We start from the raw sequence: 23,162 nt of genomic DNA on the forward strand, positions 1-23,162 counted from the left end.
ATCAAACCTGGGATCTCCCCCTCCCAGCCAGAGACTTTCACACTTATCCCGGTTGATCATGGACCCGGATGCCTCCGAGTAGCGCACTACCTCCGACATGAACCAATCCGGCTCCCCTCTCGAGGACACGAAAAGGGAAACATCGGCATACGCCACCACCCTCAGAGAGGACCCAGAGCCCGCCTGGTCCATCCTGACTCCCGCCAACGGTCCACGATCTACCCTCCTTAGGAAGGGATCGATCGCGAACACGCATAAAAGCGGGCTCAGCAGACAGCCCTGACAGACCCCAAAACCCACCTCAAAAGGGCGACCTGACCAACCGTTCACCAGCGGAAAAGTCTCAGCCCCTTGGTACAAGATCTCTAACCATTTTACAAACCTCCCAGGCAGACCATACCTGAAAAGGACGGACCAGAGGTACTCGTGGTTGACCCGGTCAAAGGCTTTCGCTTGATCTAATGACAGCAAGTACCTCTTCCAGTGACCTGCCCTACCCTGCTCCAATGCCTCTCGGACACCGAGCACAGCACTAAAAGTACTGCAGCCTGGAACAGAGCAATGCTGGGCCCCCGAAAGGAGCCGGGGTGCAAACTTCACCAGCCGATTAAACAGCACCTTAGCCAGAACCTTCCGGTCCGTATTGAGAAGCGCTATGGGACGCCAATTCTCGATACGGGACGGATCCTTACCCTTTGACAGAATAATGAGGGCTGACTTCCTCATTGAGTCGGGAAGAGTGCCCGAGGAGAGACACTCATTAAATACCCCTGTCAAGAGAGGGACCAAGGAGTCCCTAAAAGTCTTATAGAACTCAGATGTTAGGCCATCCGGACCTGGCAATTTCTTGGGCCGAAGCCCATCAATGGCCAGTCTCACTTCCTCTTCCCTGATTTCTTCTGCCAAAACACCAAGAGAGGGATCACCCCCTGGCTCAGGGACGGTTTCAGCCAGGAAAGCCGACATCCTGTCCCGATCCAGATCCTTCTTTTCCAAGAGGTGTGAGTAGAAGGATCTGACCACCTCCAGGATCCCTGATTTGGATCTGTTCAGGGACCCCGTACTGTCGATCAGTCCTGTCACCATCTTACAATTCACTGACATCTTCCAGTTTCTGTAAGGGTCGGGCGAGCGGTACTTCCCGAAGTCCCTCTCAAAAACTAAAAGGTGTGTCTATCATACTGACACCTCTTGAGTAAAGATTTCACTCTGGAGATTTCCTCACGGTCACCTCCAATCGAGACAAGCTGCTCAAGTTTCCTCCCCAGGGCCTGGTACAAGCGGTGCCTGTTCAGACTCCTGAGGCTCGAGAGCTGACGGAAGAACCCCGCCACCCGCTTTTTGAAGATCTCCCATCACTCTGACTTACTACTACAGAGATCCAACAGTGGTACCTGGCTCTGAAGAAAATCCTCGAAGGATTGTCTCACCTCCGCTTCTTCCAGCAGGGACGAATTGAGCTTCCACAGCCCTCTTCCCATCCGAGGAGTCTCTGCAACATTCAGAGAAAAGAATTAGACAGTGATCGGAGAACTCCACCTCAACGGCGGACACAGCAGAAAAGATGGAATCCTCCAAAAAAACCTGTCAATTCTAGACCTACTGCTACCCCTATGGTAGGTGAAACCCCCATGACCTGGGGTGTGCCGGATGTGGACATCCACCAGGCGAGCTTCACTGGCTATGCTATTCATCGCGACGCTATCATAATCCAGGCGATCTCCGGGACCCCCCCGGTCACAGGACCTCGTAATGGTGTTGAAGTCCCCACCGAAGACCACCTGCCGGCTCGTAAAAAGAAAGGGCTTGATCCTCAGGAAGAGACATTTGCGGTCCCAGTTGGACTGCGGGCCGTAGATGTTGATGAGCCGGAGCTCTTGTCCCCTCATGAAGACATCTAGGATCAGGCACCTCCCCATTTCCAACTCAGTAACCCGTCGGCATTCAACAGCTGCAGTCTTAAAAAGGACTGCCACCCCGCTATACGGCTCGGCCGCAAGAGACCAGTATGAGGGCCCGCACCTCCACTCCCTCCGTGCTTTATAGATGGCCCCCATGTCTGTTAGTCTGGTCTCTTGCAAGAATAAAATATCTGCCTCAATCTGGGAGAAAAAAAAATCAAAGGCCGTGAAGCGAGCCGCATCTGACTTAATGCTGGCGACATCAATGGACGCCAGCGGGATGAGTAAAGCCATCATGGGTGATCGAGTTGGATGGCCAGTTTCTTCCCTGCCCCGCTATCACCTCCACCTGGGGAGGGGTCAGACACCTTCCTTTTCAGGGAAGCTCCCGACGTGGCCATCCCACCCCCCCGGTGTCCTCGCCCCCAGGTTCCAGGTCTGTCCCCCCCCTCAGGAGGAACAGTGCCCCCTGACACCCTCCGCCATCCCCTGAAGGACCCTCCGGTGTTGCCCCCAGCCCAGCACCCTCGTCTTGCGGCTCATCATCTGAACCTCCGAGGGCGCTGAACCGGTTGGAGAGTCTGATCAGAGGGGGGGGGGGGGGGGTCAGCGGGCCCTTCCGTGTGCACCCTGGTGGTCGGGGGCGGGGGAGACTTTGAAGGCTTGTCAGCCTTCTTCCCCCCCCGTTTTGCGCTTGGCACGCCTGGTTTTGCCACCTGATGCTGTAGGCTGCTCTCTGACATCTTCGTCGACACTTTCGTAACGAGAGGAGTCGTCTGAGTCAGCCGCTTTCTCCTCTCTCTCCATCCTCCTAATCTCCTCACTCACCGCACGCTCCCCCAGGGCCTCAGAGGCTTTGGCCACGGGCCTGGAGGGAGGAGTAGGCATCACCCCGATTGCCAGAGGCTCCACCTGTCCCTTACCTCCCTGGCGCTTTTCCTGCCTCCGCTGGTACGCGGGGCCCCTTGCAGCATTGCCCTTCCTCACTGGCCCCTCAGCCCTTCCTCCTCCGCCACCACCTGCCACAGCAGAAGAAGCGCCATCGGGGGTTGCCCCCCCCACCGGGCCTGCAGCGGCATTAGAGAAAGAGCGAGGGCAACGGCTGAGAGGGTGACCCAGGTCACCACACAGGTGGCAACGAATATCCTTACACAAGGCGGCCAGGTGACCTACCCCACCACACAACGCGCACTTCTGCACCTTGCAGTTGGCACTGAAGTGGGTGGGGTCACCGCACTTGTGGCAGACCTTCGGCTGCCCCTGGTAGAAGACCAGCATCCTGTCCCTTCCAAGGAACGCCGAGGAAGGGATGTGGGTGACCGTACCGCCGGAAACCTTCAATTTGACCATGAAGGTCCAGCCACCCGACCAGATGCCGAACTCGTCCCTGTTCTTTTTTGGGACCTCGTGACCTCCCCGTAACGGGAAAGCCACATCATGATGTCCATGCCTGAGAGTGACTCGTTACATGTAACCACGGTCATTCGCTTGACAGAATTTTGGTGAGACACTGCTTGAGCCACGAAGTCTCGCCATCCAGGCTCTTCTCGCACCAGCTCGTAATTCGACCAGAAGAGCTCAAGCCCCTCTGGCCGCACGAAGCTGACGTCGAAGAAGCGGGACGCCGAAGGATGTATCAGGGCAAAGATGTCATTCGCCCCGAAGCCCATCTTAAGGAGGAGCTCCACCACCTTGCTCCTAGGTGGACAAGCTTCACTGCCCCCCCACACCTAAGACGGACCACATTCCTTCTTGGCGGCCCCTGCCCAGCTGTGGGGAGAGACCAAACAGTCCCTCCCTTTGATTTTGGAAGGCAGAAAGGCCGTGTCTCTCTATCCAGAAAGACAAGTCCACTGTCCTCCCCTCTACCACTATTGATCTATCTCCCCTTTTGAGAGCCTCCAGGAAACGGCGGTACGAAACGCCGTCACTGGAGCCCGGAGGCGAGGAGACCCCTCCAGGACCACCCCGACCCCCAGCCGCGGCCCCCGCATAATTGCGTTGGGGTCTCACAGCCGGAGGGGCAGACGAGCCAGCCCTCCCACCACCACTTGTGCTAGCACCCTCATTCGTCCTCCCAGTCACTCTCCCATTCACTATTATTTGCATTCACCCCAGCATTCACTCCAGCACACTCACCCACATTCACAGTAGCACTCACTCCCTCATCCATGTCACTCATATCACCATTCACTTCAGCAAACATCTCCTCAAATATGCCCACTCCGCTTTCGTACTCACTCTCACTATTGGTGTACATAGCAACATTTACATTTCCTAAACCAGTGCAGTTCCTCTCTTTGCCTACTGGGGGCCCTGAGCTCTCTTGCTGGGAGCTACTCCAGCTCCTGTCCAGGAGCGCCGCTGCCCCTTTAAATGCCTCAGTGCTGATGACATCATGCACACTGCCCTGGCTGGGCCTAGGAGCAGCAGCAGCTCCTGGTTTCAGCTCCATTTTTTTTTTCTTTTGTTGAGTTTTCATTACTCTGGGCAGGGACGGCCACTGGCACCGCTCCCTGCCCTGCACTTTTCTTCACCCCCGCCGCCGGCTTGCCAGGGAGCGCCAGAGTCCCCATACCCTCAGATGAAGGTAGGTAGGCTGGGGACCCCCGACAACTCCCCGCCAGCTTTTGGGGGCAGCACAGCATTACTTGGAAGGGTGGGTGGGACAGAGGGCAGTGGGCCTGCCGTGGCCACGGCCCCTGCCGGTCGCAGCCACCCCAGGCAGATCCACGGCCCCCCCGGGTGACGCCGCAACCGCTGAGGCCACACACCCCCGCCAGTCACGGCCACCACGGGCAGAGCAGTGACCCCTTGCGAAGCCACGCCCCCCCCCGCGGACGCAGCGGGTGGGACGACGGCCGAGGACACCCCCCCCGCATGCCGCAGCCTTTGCAGGCCGGGCAACACTCGGGGAGGCCACGCCCCCCTCACGGACCACCGCCGCCACCCTATGCCCACCACTTGAGACAGACAAGGCCGGCCACTCCCCCTCGTCGCCCAGCAGCGGCGGAGCCCCCTGCACGGACCCCTTTTTGGGTCGACGTGCCAGAGACCCCGCTCTCACCACAGGCGCCGACATGGAAGCGACCAGCACTTTGCACCGCCTCAGCTGCTGCTTGATGTTCTGTTCGCCCTTCCTAGGCCTCTGGACCCCCACTAGCGATCCAGACTTAGCGGATCCATACGTGGGGGGTCCAGAAGCCCCAGCACTCACCACCGGAGGTGCGGCCCTGGCTCTACCAACTTTACCTGGTGCCAGGCCAGCCCCCCCGCCACCGAGGGCTGAGCCTGGGCACCACCACCAACACCACAACCAGCACCGACCTACATGTCGCTGCCCTGGTCTGAACTGTCACCAGATGGGACAGTCAGGTCACAACAGTCATCTCTCTCCCCGCTCCCTCACTGGGGACCCACAACAGGGCCCGAGCCGGGGTGGGTAGCGGGTTCCACACAGCGGGACAGAGGGGCCCCGGGAAGAGGAGCAAAAACCAGTTGTTCCTCCACGCCTTCAGAGGCCTTACGCCTGCGCCTCCTGTTTCTCCTCTTCCCGGTTGCCTCATCCTCCGGGCAGACTTCATACCCAAACAGCGTGCCAAACCGTGCTGGGGATTCCGTCTGCCGTACTTGTTTAGTTTAAGGATGAGGCAGCCCCCCTCAGAACTACTCCCGCTCCCTCCATCCTCCCCCTCGCTCCCACTTTCCTCCGCATTACTGGAGTCCAGCGGGAGGGCCACCTGCTCAGGGGCTATCCCACTGTATGTTACCTGGCTCACGCTGGTGTCCGCCAGGTCTTCAGGTGGAGGTGGCCCGGGTGTGGTGTGGGCGCCATCTTGCTCTTCCTCCTCCTCGCTTTCCTCCACCTGGATGGGGACTCCTGACCCCCCCCCAGGAGACCCACCGGCCATGGCCCTGAACCGGTCCTCGTTCTGCAGCTTCTCCTGGAAGGGGCCGCTGCCGGCCATTATGGAACTTCGCCGGTCCTCCAGGGCCCGAATCTCCCCTTTCAGCAGCTTGACTGTGATGGCGACTTCTGCTCTCTGAGGCAGGGAGTCTGTTTTTACTGATGACCGGGGCTCCCTCCAACTCCCCCCGGAGTCTCCCGAGCTGCTTGCCGGACTCCTTGTACTCAGAGAGGTGGGCATGGATGCGCGAGGCGTAGGTGGTAGCCGGCTCTCCCGCAACCTTGGAGCCCCAGATGTTAAGGGGGGGGCCCCGCCTCACCTCTGCCGGCTGCTGCACCTCCGGGGGAAGGGCCCGCCACAGCCTTCACTTCAGAGACCCCGGACCCTGGCGTCCGCTTTTTCCCCATCCCTGGGACTGGCTGGCTGTGCCTTGGGCCTCCTGATGGTGGATGAGGCCCCCCACCCCCAGCTGGCTTGCCGGGGGGTGGGAGCCAGGGGCACAGCTCCGGCGCTCAGTCCCAGGGAGAGTCCTCTTTCCCGGGAAGGGGGCAGATGGAAAGTCCTTGCAGGAAAAACCTCCCTTCCCAGGAGCTTAGCAAAACCCTAGCCTGCAGAGCTCAGCACAGACGCTCCTCCTCTTCCTGGGTGTGTCCAGAGCTGCACTCAGTATGCTGCTGGTGCAGTCACTGTGTACATACATTACTGATCCTGAGTTACAGTGCCTACAAGTAGTATTCAACCCCCTGCAGATTTAGCAGGTTTGATAAGATGCAAATAAGTTAGAGCCTTCAAACTTCACACAAGAGCAGGATTTATTAACAGATGCATAAATCTTACAAACCAAAAAGTTATGTTGCTCAGTTAAATTTTAATAAATTTTAAACATACAAGTGTGGGTCAATTATTATTCAACCCCTAGGTTTAATATTTTGTGGAATAACCCTTGTTTGCAATTACAGCTAATAATCGTCTTTTATAAGACCTGATCAGGCCGGCACAGGTCTCTGGAGTTATCTTGGCCCACTCCTCCATGCAGATCTTCTCCAAGTTATCTAGGTTCTTTGGGCGTCTCATGTGGACTTTAATCTTGAGCTCCTTCCACAAGTTTTCAATTGGGTTAAGGTCAGGAGACTGACTAGGCCACTCCAACACCTTGATTTTTTGCCTCTTGAACCAGGCCTTGGTTTTCTTGGCTGTGTGCTTTGGGTCGTTGTCTTGATGAAATGACGTCCCATCTTAAGATCCTTGATGGAGGAGCGGAGGTTCTTGGCCAAAATCTCCAGGTAGGCCGTGCTATCCATCTTCCCATGGATGCGGACCAGATGGCCAGGCCCCTTGGCTGAGAAACAGCCCCACAGCATGATGCTGCCACCACCATGCTTGACTGTAGGGATGGTATTCTTGGGGTCGTATGCAGTGCCATCCAGTCTCCAAACGTCACGTGTGGTTGGCACCAAAGATCTCGATCTTGGTCTCATCAGACCAGAGAACCTTGAACCAGTCTGTCTCAGAGTACTCCAAGTGATCATAAGCAAACTGTAGACGAGCCTTGACATGACGCTTTGAAAGTAAAGGTACCTTACGGGCTCGTCTGGAACGGAGACCATTGCGGTGGAGTACGTTACTTATGGTATTGACTGAAACCAATGTCCCCACTGCCATGAGATCTTCCCGGAGCTCCTTCCTTGTTGTCCTTGGGTTAGCCTTGACTCTTCGGACAAGCCTGGCCTCGGCACGGGAGGAAACTTTCAAAGGCTGTCCAGGCCGTGGAAGGCTAACAGTAGTTCCATAAGCCTTCCACTTCCGGATGATGCTCCCAACAGTGGAGACAGGTAGGCCCAACTCCTTGGAAAGGGATTTGTACCCCTTGCCAGCCTTGTGACCCTCCACGATCTTGTCTCTGATGGCCTTGGAATGCTCCTTTGTCTTTCCCATGTTGACCATGTATGAGTGCTGTTCACAAGTTTGGGGAGGGTCTTAAATAGTCAGAAAAGGCTGGAAAAAGAGATAATTAATCCAAACATGTGAAGCTCATTGTTCTTTGTGCCTGAAATACTTCTTAATACTTTAGGGGAACCAAACAGAATTCTGGTGGTTTGAAGGGTTGAATAATAAATGACCCTCTGAATAAACTTTTCACAATTTAAAAAAAAATTAAACAAAGAAATAACATTCATTTTTGCTGCAGTGCATTTCACACTTCCAGGCTGATCTACAGTCCAAATGTCACAATGCCAAGTTAATTCCGAATGTGTAAACCTGCTAAATCTGCAGGGGGTTGAATACTACTTGTAGGCACTGTACATCCTGTATTATACTCCAGAGCTGCACTCACTATTCTGCTGGTGCAGTCACTGTGTACATACATTACTGATCCTGAGTTACATCCTGTATTATACTCCAGAGCTGCACTCACTATTCTGCTGGTGCAGACATTTAACTAATAAAATGTACAAGACATGACTGAAATAATTACAAAGCAAGCACAATAAGTTTGTCCCTGTCCTCTGTTCCTGCGAAAGCTGGACCACCATACACAGCCCCTGTACAGCTGCATTACTTGTCAGATTTACAGAAGTGTTGCCCACCCTCCAGGTTTTCGTGGGCCCCTTTAACACATACCATGATTCATGATGGACAGATGCGGCAGAGAACTATAGGGATAGTACAATGCCAGTGAATTCACTTCTTACATTACATGAGTGATATATTGTCCCCCCATTCAGTATTATAGTGCTCCATACAGATAAATTGCTCCATATATTAATAAAAAAAAAAAAAAACCACACACAAAATCCTCTCCTCGCTGGCCGCTGCTCTGCTCCGGCCTCCTCAGCGTCTTCCGGCGCTCCGCACTGACCATTCAGGCAGAGGGCGCACAGTATTGACGCCATCGCTCCCTTTGACCTGAAACGTCACAGTCCGAAGACGCCGCAGCGGAGAAGCGGGAAGAGGCAAGTATCGCAAATGCCCATGCCCTGAGCAAGCGGGGGGAGGCCCACACATTGGCGCCAGCACAAGCAGTGGGCCCCCCTAGCGCACCGGTGTCCCGGATGGCGAGTGGGCTCCCCCTCCCCCGCCTGGCACTTGCTTGGGTGCCGACGCCAGCCCGGCCATCCTCCACAGATCAGAGCTGCAGGTCCGGCCTCGTCCAGGGTAAGTGTCATGACGTGCAAGTGCCACATAATGGCGCCTTCTTGTGGTGACTGCTGGTATAACAGGACGAGGGGATGTGTGAAGAAATACATGCTTGGGTACACGAAGGGTTAATCACAGCTCGTGAATCACCCGAAATCAGACTCCTCTTACAAATCCGGTGGTTACAGTACAAAAAGCATTTAATTCCACTTAATTGCCAGAAAAAAAAACAATAATTAATTTGAAAACAAAAATAAAGCGAGAGATTACAGATCCTTCCATAAAAAGCTGAGATACAAAACCTTCCGAGGTCCCCGACATGGGGGGAATCAGTGGTTCCCCCCGTCATCGCGAGACGATCCCAGAAGTTTCCACAGTTTATTTCCTATTCCGGACTTGTAAGGAGCCGGCGACCGATCGTATCCGTAGGTTGGAGCCGTTCGTGGCGGCTTCCGTGACTCCGACCTCTCCTGTCGCGTCCTAATAAAAGCGGCAGGTGATTAGAGTGCAAATGTCTGTGTGTGGGGGAGGGGTGAGGGGTGTTTAAAAAAAAAAAAAAAAACCAAAACAATCAAGTCCGGCCCTTTAAGGCTTCTTGTGCTCCTTCCCCTGCCAGTAGTTCTCGTACGCCTCCTCGAACATATCCTTACAGGGCATGGCAGCCTTCAGCTTGGAGCAGATGAGGAAGGATCCCCCCATCTTGCGGTGCAGGGAGTAGGTCTCCTCCGGCGGCGGGATGAGCCGGTGCTTTAACATGACGGGGATCAGGCGGTGGATCCTTTCCGTGGTGCTTTGGGAGCCAAAGTCAAAGGGAACGTCCGACGCGAAGGCCTCGCCGAGGATCAGGACGGCTTCGAGGTGAGCGTTCTCCATGGCCTGAGGAGGAGGACGACGAGAACAATGAAGAAAATCGTATTGATTAATCTCCTACAGCTTCCTGCACGCAGCTCCTATGCAGACCTGTGTGTCTCCATGGTGACAGACTACAAACAAGCCCTGTGTAGTCTGATACTATGCTCCTCCTGTAGTCTGGGGCGGAGCTACATCACTACAACTATGGTGGAAGTGTAACACGGCCCGCTCCTCTCTGACCACGGACGAAAAGGATATAAATGTCCCTTTAAAGGAGTTCCAAACTATCGGACCTCAGAACCTGGCCAATCAGATTTCGCTATTACAGACATGAGCTGGACTGTGATTGGCTACAGCTACTTTACCTTCGACTCGTATCCGGTGAGAAACTTCATCTCAATTGACTTCTTCAGGAGTTTCTCTCGATCTTTGTCGGCTGCAGCTCGAATTACCTTGAAAACCAAAAACAGTGTCGGGGGTCAACAGGGAGTGCAGAGCATCGTCGTCCTCTGGGGTCCTAGTCGTGTCACGGTCGCACCGTATAATGGTCTCACCTCAATATACAGGTCGGTGAATTCTTCATCAAAGCCGCGGGTCGCTCCGAAATCCAGCAGGGCAACCTATGGGGGACAGAGGGTCAGACGGGACCAGCCGAGGGCGAGCAGCAAGAATACTGCACACAGAAGAACTTAACAAGGAAACCTCCAGCCAGGAAAGTCGGCCACTGATGGAAAGTCAATAGCCACCCATGGAAACTATAGACCGGCAGCTGCCATCTTATTTAACCCCTGTAGCACGAGGCCAGTTTTCCTCCCTTATTTTCAGAGTCATAATACGATCCAGATATTTTGGGGGTTTTGTTTTCTCGGCATTGTACTGTATTATTTTTAAAGAAAAATGTCTGCTTTGAGTTTGGGATTTTTTTTTCACTTTATTCTTTTCCACGTTTACATAGATGAAAATCTACATTTTTATTGATACCACTTATGTGCAGATACGCTCTTTTGATCGCCCATTATTGCAATGCTGCAGTGACCAAAAAAGCGTAATTCCGGAGTGTCGATAATTTTCTCGCTACGCCGTTTACCGATTGGCATCACAACATTCAAAATCGCCCAAATATATGTAAATTTTTTTTTTTTTTTTAATGGTTCTGTTTGAATGGGGCAAAAGGGGGGGTGATTTGAACATTTTTTATATTTTTAAACACTTTTTTTCTTTACTTTTTACTAGAAGCTGCAGTTGTCCGATCCCCTCTGCTACATTTTTGTACATCTGCTAGAGGAAAAAAAAAAAAAAAAAAAAAAATTCCTGCTGCGCTTTAGGTGCCAATAGAGACAGGCAAGAGCAGATCCGGCAGCCGCCTGCGCAGCAGCAGCAGCAGCAAGAGCAGATCCGGCAGCCGCCTGCACAGCAGCAGCAGCAGCAAGAGCAGATCCAGCAGCCGCCTGCACAGCAGCAGCAGCAGCAGCAGCAAGAGCAGATCCGGCAGCCGCCTGCACAGCAGCAGCAGCAGCAGCAGCAAGAGCAGATCCGGCAGCCGCCTGCACAGCAGCAGCAGCAGCAGCAGCAAGAGCAGATCCGGCAGCCGCCTGCACAGCAGCAGCAAGAGCAGATCCGGCAGCCGCCTGCACAGCAGCAGCAGCAGCAAGAGCAGATCCGGCAGCCGCCTGCACAGCAGGAGCACCAGCAAGAGCAGATCCGGCAGCCGCCTGCACAGCAGGAGCACCAGCAAGAGCAGATCCGGCAGCCGCCTGCACAGCAGGAGCACCAGCAAGAGCAGATCCGGCAGCCGCCTGCACAGGAGCACCAGCAAGAGCAGATCCGGCAGCCGCCTGCACAGGAGCACCAGCAAGAGCAGATCCGGCAGCCGCCTGCACAGGAGCACCAGCAAGAGCAGATCCGGCAGCCGCCTGCACAGGAGCACCAGCAAGAGCAGATCCGGCAGCCGCCTGCACAGGAGCACCAGCAAGAGCAGATCCGGCAGCCGCCTGCACAGGAGCACCAGCAAGAGCAGATCCGGCAGCCGCCTGCACAGGAGCACCAGCAAGAGCAGATCCGGCAGCCGCCTGCACAGGAGCAGCAGCAAGAGCAGATCCGGCAGCTGCCTGCGCAGCAGATGCAGCAAGAGCAGATCCGGCAGCTGCCTGCGCAGCAGATTCCTCCATTTCCAGACAGTTCTATCCATTTTGCACATTAGGAAGGATGCTGATGCCGAGCGAGGGTGATGGAAGGTGTAATTACCTTTTTCAGCTCTGGGTCGTAGAAGAAGTTGGACCAGTTCGGGTCGGTCTGCATGAAGCGGAACTCGAACAGCTCCCGGAGGCACAACATCAGGATGTTCTTACAGATCTGAGAGGAGAACACAATTGATGAGTTTACTCCGCAATGAACGCGCAGGCCGGCTCTATAATTAAACTCTATTGTTGGCAGTGGCACTTTTCAATATACATCTTAGGCTGCGGTCAGACTTACGAGAAACTCGAACGAGTCTCACACCTCAAAACCCAGCACTGCCGCCGGCACTCGGATCGGAGCGTTCAGCCGCATAGAAATACATGCAGCCGCACACTCCGGTCGCGAGTGTCGGGTATTAAGGTGCGAGACTCGTCCGAGTTTCTCGTAAGTCTGACCGCGGCCTTAAAGGAACAGTAACCCAATTCTCTGCAGTTTATACCAAATAGTCCATTAGATGTTTTATTACTGAAGATTTGCACTATGGAGGGGGAGGCACATCAGGAGAGCCGAGCGGCCATTCCATGAACCCCACGCTCGATGTTTATCAGCGGTAACTTTCCAGGACCCTTGTGTCACATAGAAAGGGTAAGAAGTTATTTTGGGGAGGTGATGCCAGCGGGGGATGGACGTGGCGAAGCTCCAGGGCGGCAGCTGTAAAGCAGGATCTGTCACACAGTAGACACGTTCCCGGCACACATCCCGCCGGTGCTTCTCAAGGTCGCTGAAGGTGACGCCACTGTGTGCACTGTCAACAGCAAGCAAAACACAGGCGCCGACAGCACTGGGGAGGCACGAGGGAGACCATCTTCTGTAACTCGGTGGGTGGGGCTCCTCTTTAGGATCACGTTTCCAGCGTTTTCTTCTTTTATTTTTTAAAAGCCCCCACAGGGTCCATATGTAGAACCACATCTAGTAGTACACTGCTCCTTTAAATATTTGATAGAAAGTATACATCGTATTCAGCAACAGACAACAAATGTATCTCCATATAATCATTAATAATTCGGGCAGATTTTATACATCTTCATTTTTACACATCTAAAGTTTAGGACATAAAAAAAAAAAAAAATAAATAAAAAAATATATCTTTTGGAATTTCTCTTTAATTTTCTTGAGATCTCCGAGGCCCAGAACCCGGATTGTGGTTTGGTCACTTGTGTAGAGCATGCAATAAATCACAGGATTAGTGATGAGCGAGTGTGCTCGGCACTTGAGATTTCCAAGCATGCTCGGGTGGTCTCCGAGTATTTTGGCGTGCTCAGAGATTTAGTTTTCGTCGCCTCAGCTGCATGATTTACGGCTGCTAGACAGCCTGAATACATGTGGGGATTCCCTAACAAACAGGCATTCCGCACATGTACTCAAGCTGTCTAGCAGCCACAAATTAAGCAGCTGCGTCGACAAAAACTAAATCTCCGAGCATGCCAAAATACATGGAGACCACACGAAAATGCTCAGAAATCCTGAGTAACGAGCACACTCGCTCTTCACTACACAGGATCCATGACGCCCATTGCCAGCGCATGTGACCAGGAGCAGCAGCAACACACACAGCTCCCCCCAGCGGCCACAACTGGACGAGAGGAACCAGCGAAGCCTCGGCAGGTACACACACCGCTCTGTACTAGCAGAGCTGAAGTTGTCGCCCATGTCCATTCGAAGGTTTGCGTCCGCCAGCACCAGCGGTCACCCCTGTACTCCCCATTACGCACCTCGTTGCGCGTCTCCTGGCTGAGCTGCTCCGCTTGATCGAGTGGGAAACCGGTTACTAGTTCTGTGGTCAGGACGTGCGCGCTGCACAGATCGTCCACGACGGCCGGCACGTAGAAGAAGGGGTGATCATTCAGCAGCTCCCTGCAATCCATAGGGAAGAGTCAGTGCAGTGTTCACCCCCATCCAACCCGCTCGGCTCTGCTACATCAGTGATGGACGTCTGCGACACCAACACCCGTTATCAAGGCGCCCTAACCAAATCCACAGTAAACAGGTGAAAAACGTGATGTAATTGGGGGGGGTCGTGGTCCATTAGTGCGTGGGGCCCCTAATTGCAGCAGGCGACAGCACAGAGCAACACAGGGATGCAGTCAAATCTGCAGTTTCCAAATTATCCCCATCTTAAAGAAGCCAGACTTGGAGCTTCCCCAATTACAGGGATCCCTTTTTGGACTTTTTTTTTTTTAATGTCTTAGAAATTGTAAGCACCCCAGTAGCGCCACCACAGGACAAACATGGTGCCCACCGAGATCATCAGGCTGCAATAACGCCAGGTCCTCCAGGGGTGAGGAACGCTCATTATTACTAGTTAAATGTCCTACTAGGGACCAGAAAAGAGACTTTTTCTACATGACAAACCCCTCCGACCCCCGGTGCGGACCTACTTGAATCTCTTGGCACACGCGGCCTCCCTCTTGTAGTCGCACTCCAGGGCCAGCTCTCGGCTGAGGACTTCTATCAGGTGTTCGGGGAACAGACCTTCAAAGAAAAAAAAAAAAACAAAAAACGAAGAAACACAGAACCATGTAACGCGGCTGATACCTTATAGGACGGGCAGTCACGGAACAGCGGGCGAGGCAGAAGAGGACGAGAACGCGTCGGTGCACCGGCCTCAGTCCCGAGAGCCCGACCGACTGCGGGCGGGAGAACATCACAGACCCACAACATGGAAGACGGGAAAGGGTCATTCATTTTACCTTCAGGCAGAGCGTTGCTCATATTGAGGACGGTCATAAGATTATGCACATCGCTGTTAATACTTTGAGCCACTCCAGGATACTAAGGAAAGAGATAAACATGATTAATAGTTAAAAGAAAAATAAAAAATAAATAAATAAATCAAAACTAAAATAAAAATAGAGAAAAGAAAGAAATCGCCAGACCTGTATTTTCATGGCGACTTCTCTCCCATCCTTTAGACGGGCCAGATGGACCTGACCAATGGAGGCAGCAGCAAATGGCCGTTCTTCAAAGGACTCCAGTTTGTCCCTCCAGTTGGGTCCCAGGTCGGCGTTCAACGTTTTCTGTGGATAATTTATTATAAACACCAATGGTTCAGGACGACTGATGCCACATATACTCTCCCCGCAGGAGGATACATGAAGGGCTCCGCCGTTCGGAGCAGGAGCCTCGGTTACTGTCTCTTGGTTCTGATACGCAGACCGGCGGTTCAAGGTTAATATTCCCCTAATATTTCAGCCACATACAGTGCAGAGTCGGAGACTCACCGTCATTTGCTTGATGGGCATGAAGTCGGCGCTCTGACGCACCCGCTCAAAGATCTTCTGCAGCTGCGGATTAATAAAGGCGTCGTCTGCACGGAAACAAAGAAACAGAACTTTAGTCAAAGGGAGACTATAGAAAAAGGATTACTTGCTCCGCACTGCAGAGCTTGGTTTTATTTTATTCACAGATAGAGAGGAGATAGCATGTGTAGTCTCTGGGAGGGCAGGGAAAGATAACCAATAAGGATGAAGGGGGGGGCGGGGCGCAGGACAGACGTTTTGACAATATACATAAATGACCTAATAAAACACCCTGTATACACACACAGAGCTCACATCCAGCCTATGTTACTGCGAGAGACACACAGAGCACATATCCAGCCTATAATACTGGGAGAGACACTCTTGCAAGAATAAAAATGGATATTTAGTTTAACATGATCAGCGGGGGAAGGAAAAAAGAAAAAAAAAAAAAAAAAAAAAAAAAAAAAAAAGAATGAAACTATGTGCACAGCTTGATAAGCTTCTAGCACAACTAATAGCAAATCCACAAAGTTTATGACAGCACTTTATGGTCACTTCATAAATTGATAATGGAGTCATTCAAAACTATAACTTGTCCTGCAAATAAATAAGCCCTCGTAACGCTGTGGGGTCAGGAAAATAAAGTTGTAGCTCTTGGGAGGAGGGGAGAAGAAAAGAAATAACACCCCCCCACCACATATTTGCGGCATGAAGTAGACATTTAAGAAGAGTTGCCGTACTTTTTAGACACCAGATTATATTTGGAGTCACAGTGGTTTTTTTGCTTTTTATTTTTAATCTGCAGTAACAATGTTTTCTGTAACTGAACCCCCTCCCGGTCGTTGATATTTCAGGGTCGGACATTTTCAGCATGCAGAGAGTGTTTTTATTTTTTTTCTATTTTTAACGCCCAACATTATTTTCGTCCTCCCCTTCAACTGCTGGGCTTCCCCCAGGATGATTTCTGGAGGCTGCGGCTTATTATAGACCGGACGACAGCTGCACGACATGTCACCACTACAGCCGGCGGTCGTAGGTAAGACGGGACCGGTCCGCACCATTGTTGGGCAACGCGCTAAGGACGAGCAGTCACCGCGATCACTACTCCTCTGCAAATCCCCCCGGCTGCATGTCCGCTGCCAGCAGCGGCTATTTATACTATGTGCCAAGAAGCCGGCCAGCTATAGTGGAAATGTACCGAGCCGAGTCTACAAGCGAAGTGCAGGGGTCGCCACGAGAGAAAGTGGCCACAGCTCAGATCACATGCACTTCAATGGGAGCTGAGATGCAGTACCGAGAACGGCCACTACACGTACGCAGCGGTGCAGACCCGGCTCTCACCCTATTGACCCAGCCAATAGGGCGTCAGAACTCCCCCACACACACACACACCTGATCGGCATCAATATTTCAATCCTGGTCAGTCCCTTTAAAAAGCAAAAATTCTACTCAATGTCAGGCAGCAGCTACAAAAGCACAAGATTTTAGTGCGGGGGTGACAAAGAAAAAAAGACTGCAATTCAAAAGTAATTAGTCTTCTAAAAGATGACGAGAGGCGAGGAGATCAATCAGCGAGCTCTGCATACAATCCTACATATATGCCTGATGTTAGACGTTCACCATGTGAGGACATGGACCCCGGAGCAGAGCGCTCGCTCCAGCACAGAGAGCGCAGGCGAGGGGGCTTCAGTAATGGACAACTGTTAGAATTCTGCCCCCCACCCCAGGGTCCTAATAGAAGAGCAGCTGTGTCCTGGGATATCGGGGGAGGGGTGAGGGATATCCGGTCTCAATACAGTCAGGGCGAAAAAAAAAGAAATTCAAATTAGGAATCTGGAGTAAGTTTACTGAACACCCTCCCCCCCCCCCCCCCCGAAAAAATAAATAAAAATAAACACCACTCTGCCCTCTGGCCCCTGTGCGTGGAGCTCTGCTTGTACCAGCAAAATGGAAAATGCGCTCGGCTGTACTCCGTTTCCCAGATTTCGAGACAGGAAGCCGCTGCCTGCTCCGCAGTCACCTAAGGTCAGTCACATGCCAACTAGACTGGCCGGTGTACCCCGGGTGCAGCCGAGTGCACCGCACCACTGCATACGCCGCCTCCCTCACTGGCAATCGATGGCGCTTTCTTTGCAGACCAGGCTCTCTCCAGGAAAGCCACTGCTGTCAATCACCAGTGAGGGAGGCGGGGCATGCAGAACCAGTGGCTGGAATGATGCGCTGAGCTGCTCGGCCACTCCTAGAGTGCACTGATCACTTAATTAGCATATTTGATTAACCGCTGCCTTTTTTCTGCAGAAGCTAAAAAAAGTTTCAAACCACTAAAGTTGACATTTTTACAGGGGAGATCTCCCCATGAGGCTGTGCGCTCAGGTTATACTGGAGGTTGCTGAGTGACGGCATTTGTCAAAAGATTAAATTATTACAAGACCGACTACGGGGAGTGAATGGGAGCCAAAATCACGGCTGTAAACAGGACGGGGAACATCCTGCACCGATGAAGGGTAGCTCCGGAGAGAGGGAGATTTACACTTCTCCAATTCTGCTGATGGCCGTATTTCCACTGATTACGCCGCTCCGCTCGATGTGAAGGGGGAAAATTAGGCGACACCAAGGTCAAGAGGACTTTTACCTTGGAGGAATAAAATGCAAAATTTTACTGTGTATTTCGTGCAAATAATTTTTTTTTCTGATCTAGATTACATCTTCTCTATTCTGCCAATGAGAGGACCAACTGAGCACCGACCGGTCCTGAGGCCGCTGCATAAACCGATGAGACGCCTGATTAATCTTCTGACACTATTGGAGGCCTTAAAACATGTACGGTAAGTTTGCACCATCGTATAGATAACATGCGCCCCTGTTGAAGTCAAAATGTCAGAATTTTGGAATTCTGTCATGAATCAGAATGCTCTGGATGAACAGACCCTCCTGAATGTGCAGCATTTTTCTGACAAACGTCGTGTGGCCACGAGGTGCGACGTCACGGCCATGGGGGACCTTACCTTGAATACTCAACATCTGGCCGAGTTTCAGGGCAGCGCCACGGACCTTGCACAAGGTCCTCACGATCCGCTCGGCGTTGGCTTCTGATAAGAAGGGGCTGGATTCCATGACGGATTTTTTACCTGAAAAATTAAGAAAATAAAGATTCAGAAAACAGAACGACAAACGTCCACGGCTGCACACAAATGTTCAATGCAAAAAAAGAAAAAAATTCTCGTTAATTTGACCAGTTTTGCCAATAGTCGGTAATCAATGAAGGTCTAGAGAGCGTTCTCCCGCTCCGGGCCACACAGGTGGGAGTGCAGCTCTGCAGCCGATATCAATGACAAATCACTACTCAGCAACAATCCACCCAGCGCCGCGCCCCACGGGTCAACGGACTCACAATAAACAATACCACGAGCCCACGCCGGCCGCAGAGGGCACATTCCTGGGCGCTGATCTAGGGAGAAAACAACCGGGCATCAGAGCTGGCAGCGGATCCTTCGTGCCCATGTCCGGATGACGGATCAGGCAAAAAAAAAAAAAAAAAAAAACTGTTTTATGCATCCGAGCTGTACGAGGTCAGACAGAGACCACACTAAACGGAGCAATCCGGCCAGAGCCACTAAAGCTGCAGCCGGCACCAGCTGTCCGAGCGGAGATCTGAGCGTGAGGTCACGAGGAGCTTACAGACTCCAGAATCTTCTATGTAAAGCAGAAGTGAGGACGCGGTGACCCCCTGCAGCCCCCACAACGGAGGATAATAACCTGGACACGGGCCACACATTGCCGCATGGTGGAGTGTACAGAACACACATTCTCCACGTCAGGACGGGAGGGGGGGGGGCACATATTTGGCAAATTCACACATACACCCTCGAGGTTTGCCGACAGATAAAAGGGGATCAGTGAATGAACCTCAGGGTCCGGGCGAGTTCACAGCAAGAGATTATGGTGCAGAAGTGGCAGGAAGAGAAGCAACTCACTAATGGAGGGCCAACGACCAGGACGGGCCGGACATATCCTCACCGAGATGCAGAACTGGAGGTGAAGCAGCTGAAACCGGAGAGCGGTGATCGGGGATGAGCTGCGCCAGCACGTGCTGCATGGTGACCCCCAATACCCCGTGTGCCAGAGCGTTCAGGTCAGAGCGGGAGCGTTCAGGTCAGACTCCGCCATGTGGAGTGGGGGGCCATGTTTGTAGGCAGAATGGGACTCGGGTGTTGTGCCCACACCGCCACCCAAGGGGGCAACACTTGCCCCGACTCCAAGGACTTTGGGCACAAACAGGAGGCGCCGACATTCTCTGTATTCTGGTCACTTCTGCACAAGGCAACACCCACCCTAAAGCCGGACCTGGACGGAGCGCACCCTCTAAACTTTGCACTTGGCAAACCCTTCACTTTACTTTGTCAGAAAACCTATTCGACAGGCGGCAACACCCCCTGAGGATGTGCGAGCTCCGGGCAGAGTCGAGCCGTTCCCTGGAGGCCGACCCACAGCTTGGTAGATTGTTTGATTTCAGCACTTGATTTGTCAGGATTCAGAGACTACATACACACCTCTAGGAGTGGTAGCGAGACATTGTCATGTGATGTGACCGCTGCAGCCAGCCGCTGACTAGCTGCAGCCTTTATCATTTCATCAGAGCAGATGTCCACTGACAGACTACTGATTGGCTGCAGTGGTCACACAGTAAAATGTCAAGTCACCACCAGGAACAGCACCACTGCAGTAGGAGAGTATCGATTGGTTTTCTAGGGTGCAGTGAATTAAGCTGGAGTTTTCCAATAGTGAACAACCCCTTTATATATTTAAAAAAAAAAAAAAAAAGGCACACGCTACTTCCAGGTTCTATAATCCAAAGCTGCGCGCATCGTTAGTTCCAGCAAGCTTCAGTTCAGTCCCCTGCTGTCTCTTCCCAGTTCCGACAAGAAGTGAGACCATTAAGCTGATCCGAACTATCAATCTTCAGGAGCGCACCGCCACACCTGGGAGGCAGAGGAGCGGTGCGCTCCTGAAGATTATTAATCCTCAGAAAACAGCCTTTAATACGGTTCATTACTGGAGATAGCAGCCTGCCCCACAGCCGAAAACACAAAGCAGACACTGCACCAGAAGGAGGTGAATACTGGCAGATGGCAGGGAACACCATCAAGCACCCACAGATCACTCACCATTGTTTTCACTTTTTGGGCCTAAGCTTTTCTTTGCGACTTCAGCAAGAGCTCCAATGCCCAGACCGACCGCCAAACCTAGAACAGAGGGGGAAAAAAAAAAATCTAAGTGATAAATGGCAGATGTGCAAGTCTCCATCAGAGAGAAGGGGCTCAGCAGAAATGAGTTAAAAAAAAAAAAAAAAAAAAACACCCCAATTTTTACAAAATAAGTTGTTTCGTTGTCAAAACTCCGGCTCTCCGCCCAGACGCGCACACCCACCCTCCTTACATCTCTTGCGCACTCGTCTCACCACGGAACTATTTTAAGCATTTTATCCCCCCTATAATCAGTACCCGATCCTATATCATCATGTGCAGCTGATCCACAGCATTGTGTGCCCACAGAAGAAAGGCCGCCATTGTTTTACAGATCCCTCAGGACACGACACACCACAGGTAATTACAGGACAAGACCGCGATCAGCGCCCGCTTCATAAGGAATAAAAACCATCGGCAGCTTTTTACCATCTTTTGTGCATTGAAATAACCAACTTAGGATTTAAAGACAAATGTTCACATTCACTGACAACAAACTGGGAAGTTTTTACATATATGATGCTCATTAAAAACACAACCAAATTGTCAGCTTTGCTGTGTAGACAAGGACAGACTACGCAGAGTCATCATTAGATGGCGGGCAGGTTCAGGACGGCTCTGTGGTGCTGCCTGAACGCCGTCATTTCTTGCAGATTAATGCCCTACAACATCTAGTAATTGACTCCCATTAGAGCGCAGATAAAGGGGACCACCATTTAGGAGGTAAAACGTAAGTCTTCACGCCCCTAATGAGACGCTCATACAGCACACAGCGCTATTCTTACTCCGCCTTGTTAATCCTCTGCAGCACAATATCTTTACCTCCGAAGTTTGCCAATCTCCCGATCCTCGTCACTGGCACCTTCCTCTCTCGCGCTCGCTCGCTGAGCTGAAAAAACAAACAAGGTTTCATGAAAAGGAAGAACGGACGTTCCTCTGTGCCGACTTTACCGTACAGAACGAGTCTGATTCCACCAGCGCAGTGACTCACCATTTACTCTCCAGTGCAGCAAATGCAAGCGGCCCAAGTAAGGTATGATAAGATGAGCGCCGGCAGACCTCTCCCACCCATGCTCGGTGCCAACACCATATGCTTTCATAACGGGCACCCCCCATGGCATGAGCCCGAGGGACAGGGGACCCACATGGCACAAACATACCGTGGTGCTACATTTAGTAGGGATCCATTTGTCAGAGCAGAAAGCCACAGCAAACCATAACATTCTATTACTTCATGTCAAAAAAGCAAAGACTGACTCAGACCCTCCAAGACCCCCAAAGCTTGATAAGTTAGTGGCAGGGAGAGAACCAAGTGTCCCAATACACGAGACACTGTCCACTGGTAAAGCAGACATCACCTTCATATAACGGCCATGTCCTATTTATTAGGATGAGAGTGCACACCATCGCCCCCACCCAAAAGCCGTGACCGAGCGGGAAAGTCACAGGTGACGCCAAGGTCAGGACAGACTGCATTAATAAAACACTGCGCAGCGGTCACAGTCTGTCCACACTGCCAGAGCGTGACCAGGAGGAGGACTCCTGCCAGACCCCGGGAAAACAGCTAACATTCCCACATAACACAGACAGTGTCCGGGCATCTTACGGGGTCTCCATTGTGCACAACCCCCATTAACAAGTATCGAATATGCAAAGTGGAGAAGTCCTTAAAGGCACCGACAGAAGAGTCTGCCGGCCAATAGGAAGTGATCTCCCTGCAGCGCCACCACAGGGGAAGTGAAGTATTAGGCCCTGTGCACACGGTGCAGATTCTGTGCAGTTCTGCAGCAGATTTGGCCCAGCAGAACTGCACGTGATGTACAGTACCATAAATCAAAAAACACTGTGCACATGCTGCAGATTTTTCCGCGCAGATTTGGTGCGGAATAAAAGCAGCAGCAAGTCGCTCCTTTTGTACGGTTTTGCTGCAGTTTTCCACCTGCTCCATTATAGAAATCTGCAGGTGAAAACTGCAGGGGAAGTCCGCACTAAAACTGCACGTAAAACGCAGGTCATTTTACCTGCAGATTTAGGAAAATCTGCGTGGAAAATTCCACAGCAGAATCCGCACCGTGTGCACATAGCCTTACACAGCAGTGAGTTTTCTGGAGGAGCGGTCCTGACGACAAGGCGGATAAGGAACAGAAGAATAATTTGTGTGTTGTGGCCGATTATTGGGGACTAAATGCCCGACAGACACAAGAGGTTACATCACGTCACACGGACATTCCTCTAATAACACATTTCAGTAGAAATCTCTGAAGAGCGGAGATGTTAATGGCTCCTGCTGTACCGGTGCCAATATATACAGAACACCGGCTCCTGGACCGGAGGAAACAAGGGAAGAAAGCTACATCGCCTGAGCTTTATTATCTGTGAAACACCAAGTGACAGCAGAATAGTGAGTGCAGCTCTGGAGTATAATACAGGATGTAACTCAGGATCAGTAATGTAATGTATGTACACAGTGACTGCACCAGCAGAATAGTGAGTGCAGCTCTGGAGTATAATACAGGAGGTAACTCAGGATCAGTAAAGTAATGTATGTACACAGTGACTGCACCAGCAGAATAGTGAGTGCAGCTCTGGAGTATAATACAGGATGTAACTCAGGATCAGTAATGTAATGTATGTACACAG

General features: G+C 52.1%; 1 protein-coding gene across 1 annotated transcript in view; it reads right to left on the reverse strand.

Moving 5' to 3' along the window:
- Positions 1–9,129: 9,129 nt before the first annotated feature.
- COQ8A (coenzyme Q8A) overlaps positions 9,130–23,162 on the reverse strand; it is a 29,149-nt gene continuing 15,116 nt past the window's right edge. Inside the window, exons 4-15 of the mRNA XM_073556379.1 lie at positions 21,345–21,411; positions 20,445–20,522; positions 18,285–18,407; positions 15,259–15,344; positions 14,914–15,054; positions 14,728–14,809; positions 14,416–14,509; positions 13,750–13,891; positions 12,044–12,151; positions 10,354–10,419; positions 10,165–10,251; positions 9,130–9,823 (exon numbers count right to left, since the gene is read on the reverse strand). Of these exons, the coding sequence (XP_073412480.1) occupies positions 9,533–9,823; positions 10,165–10,251; positions 10,354–10,419; positions 12,044–12,151; positions 13,750–13,891; positions 14,416–14,509; positions 14,728–14,809; positions 14,914–15,054; positions 15,259–15,344; positions 18,285–18,407; positions 20,445–20,522; positions 21,345–21,411 (1,365 nt within the window). The 3' untranslated portion in view covers positions 9,130–9,532. The remainder of the gene's footprint in view (positions 9,824–10,164; positions 10,252–10,353; positions 10,420–12,043; positions 12,152–13,749; positions 13,892–14,415; positions 14,510–14,727; positions 14,810–14,913; positions 15,055–15,258; positions 15,345–18,284; positions 18,408–20,444; positions 20,523–21,344; positions 21,412–23,162) is intronic.

The sequence above is a fragment of the Dendrobates tinctorius genome, unplaced genomic scaffold, assembly GCF_039654945.1.
Source record: "Dendrobates tinctorius isolate UK_male_01 unplaced genomic scaffold, ASM3965494v1 ptg000232l, whole genome shotgun sequence".
In the NCBI taxonomy this organism is placed as follows: Eukaryota; Metazoa; Chordata; class Amphibia; order Anura; family Dendrobatidae; genus Dendrobates; species Dendrobates tinctorius.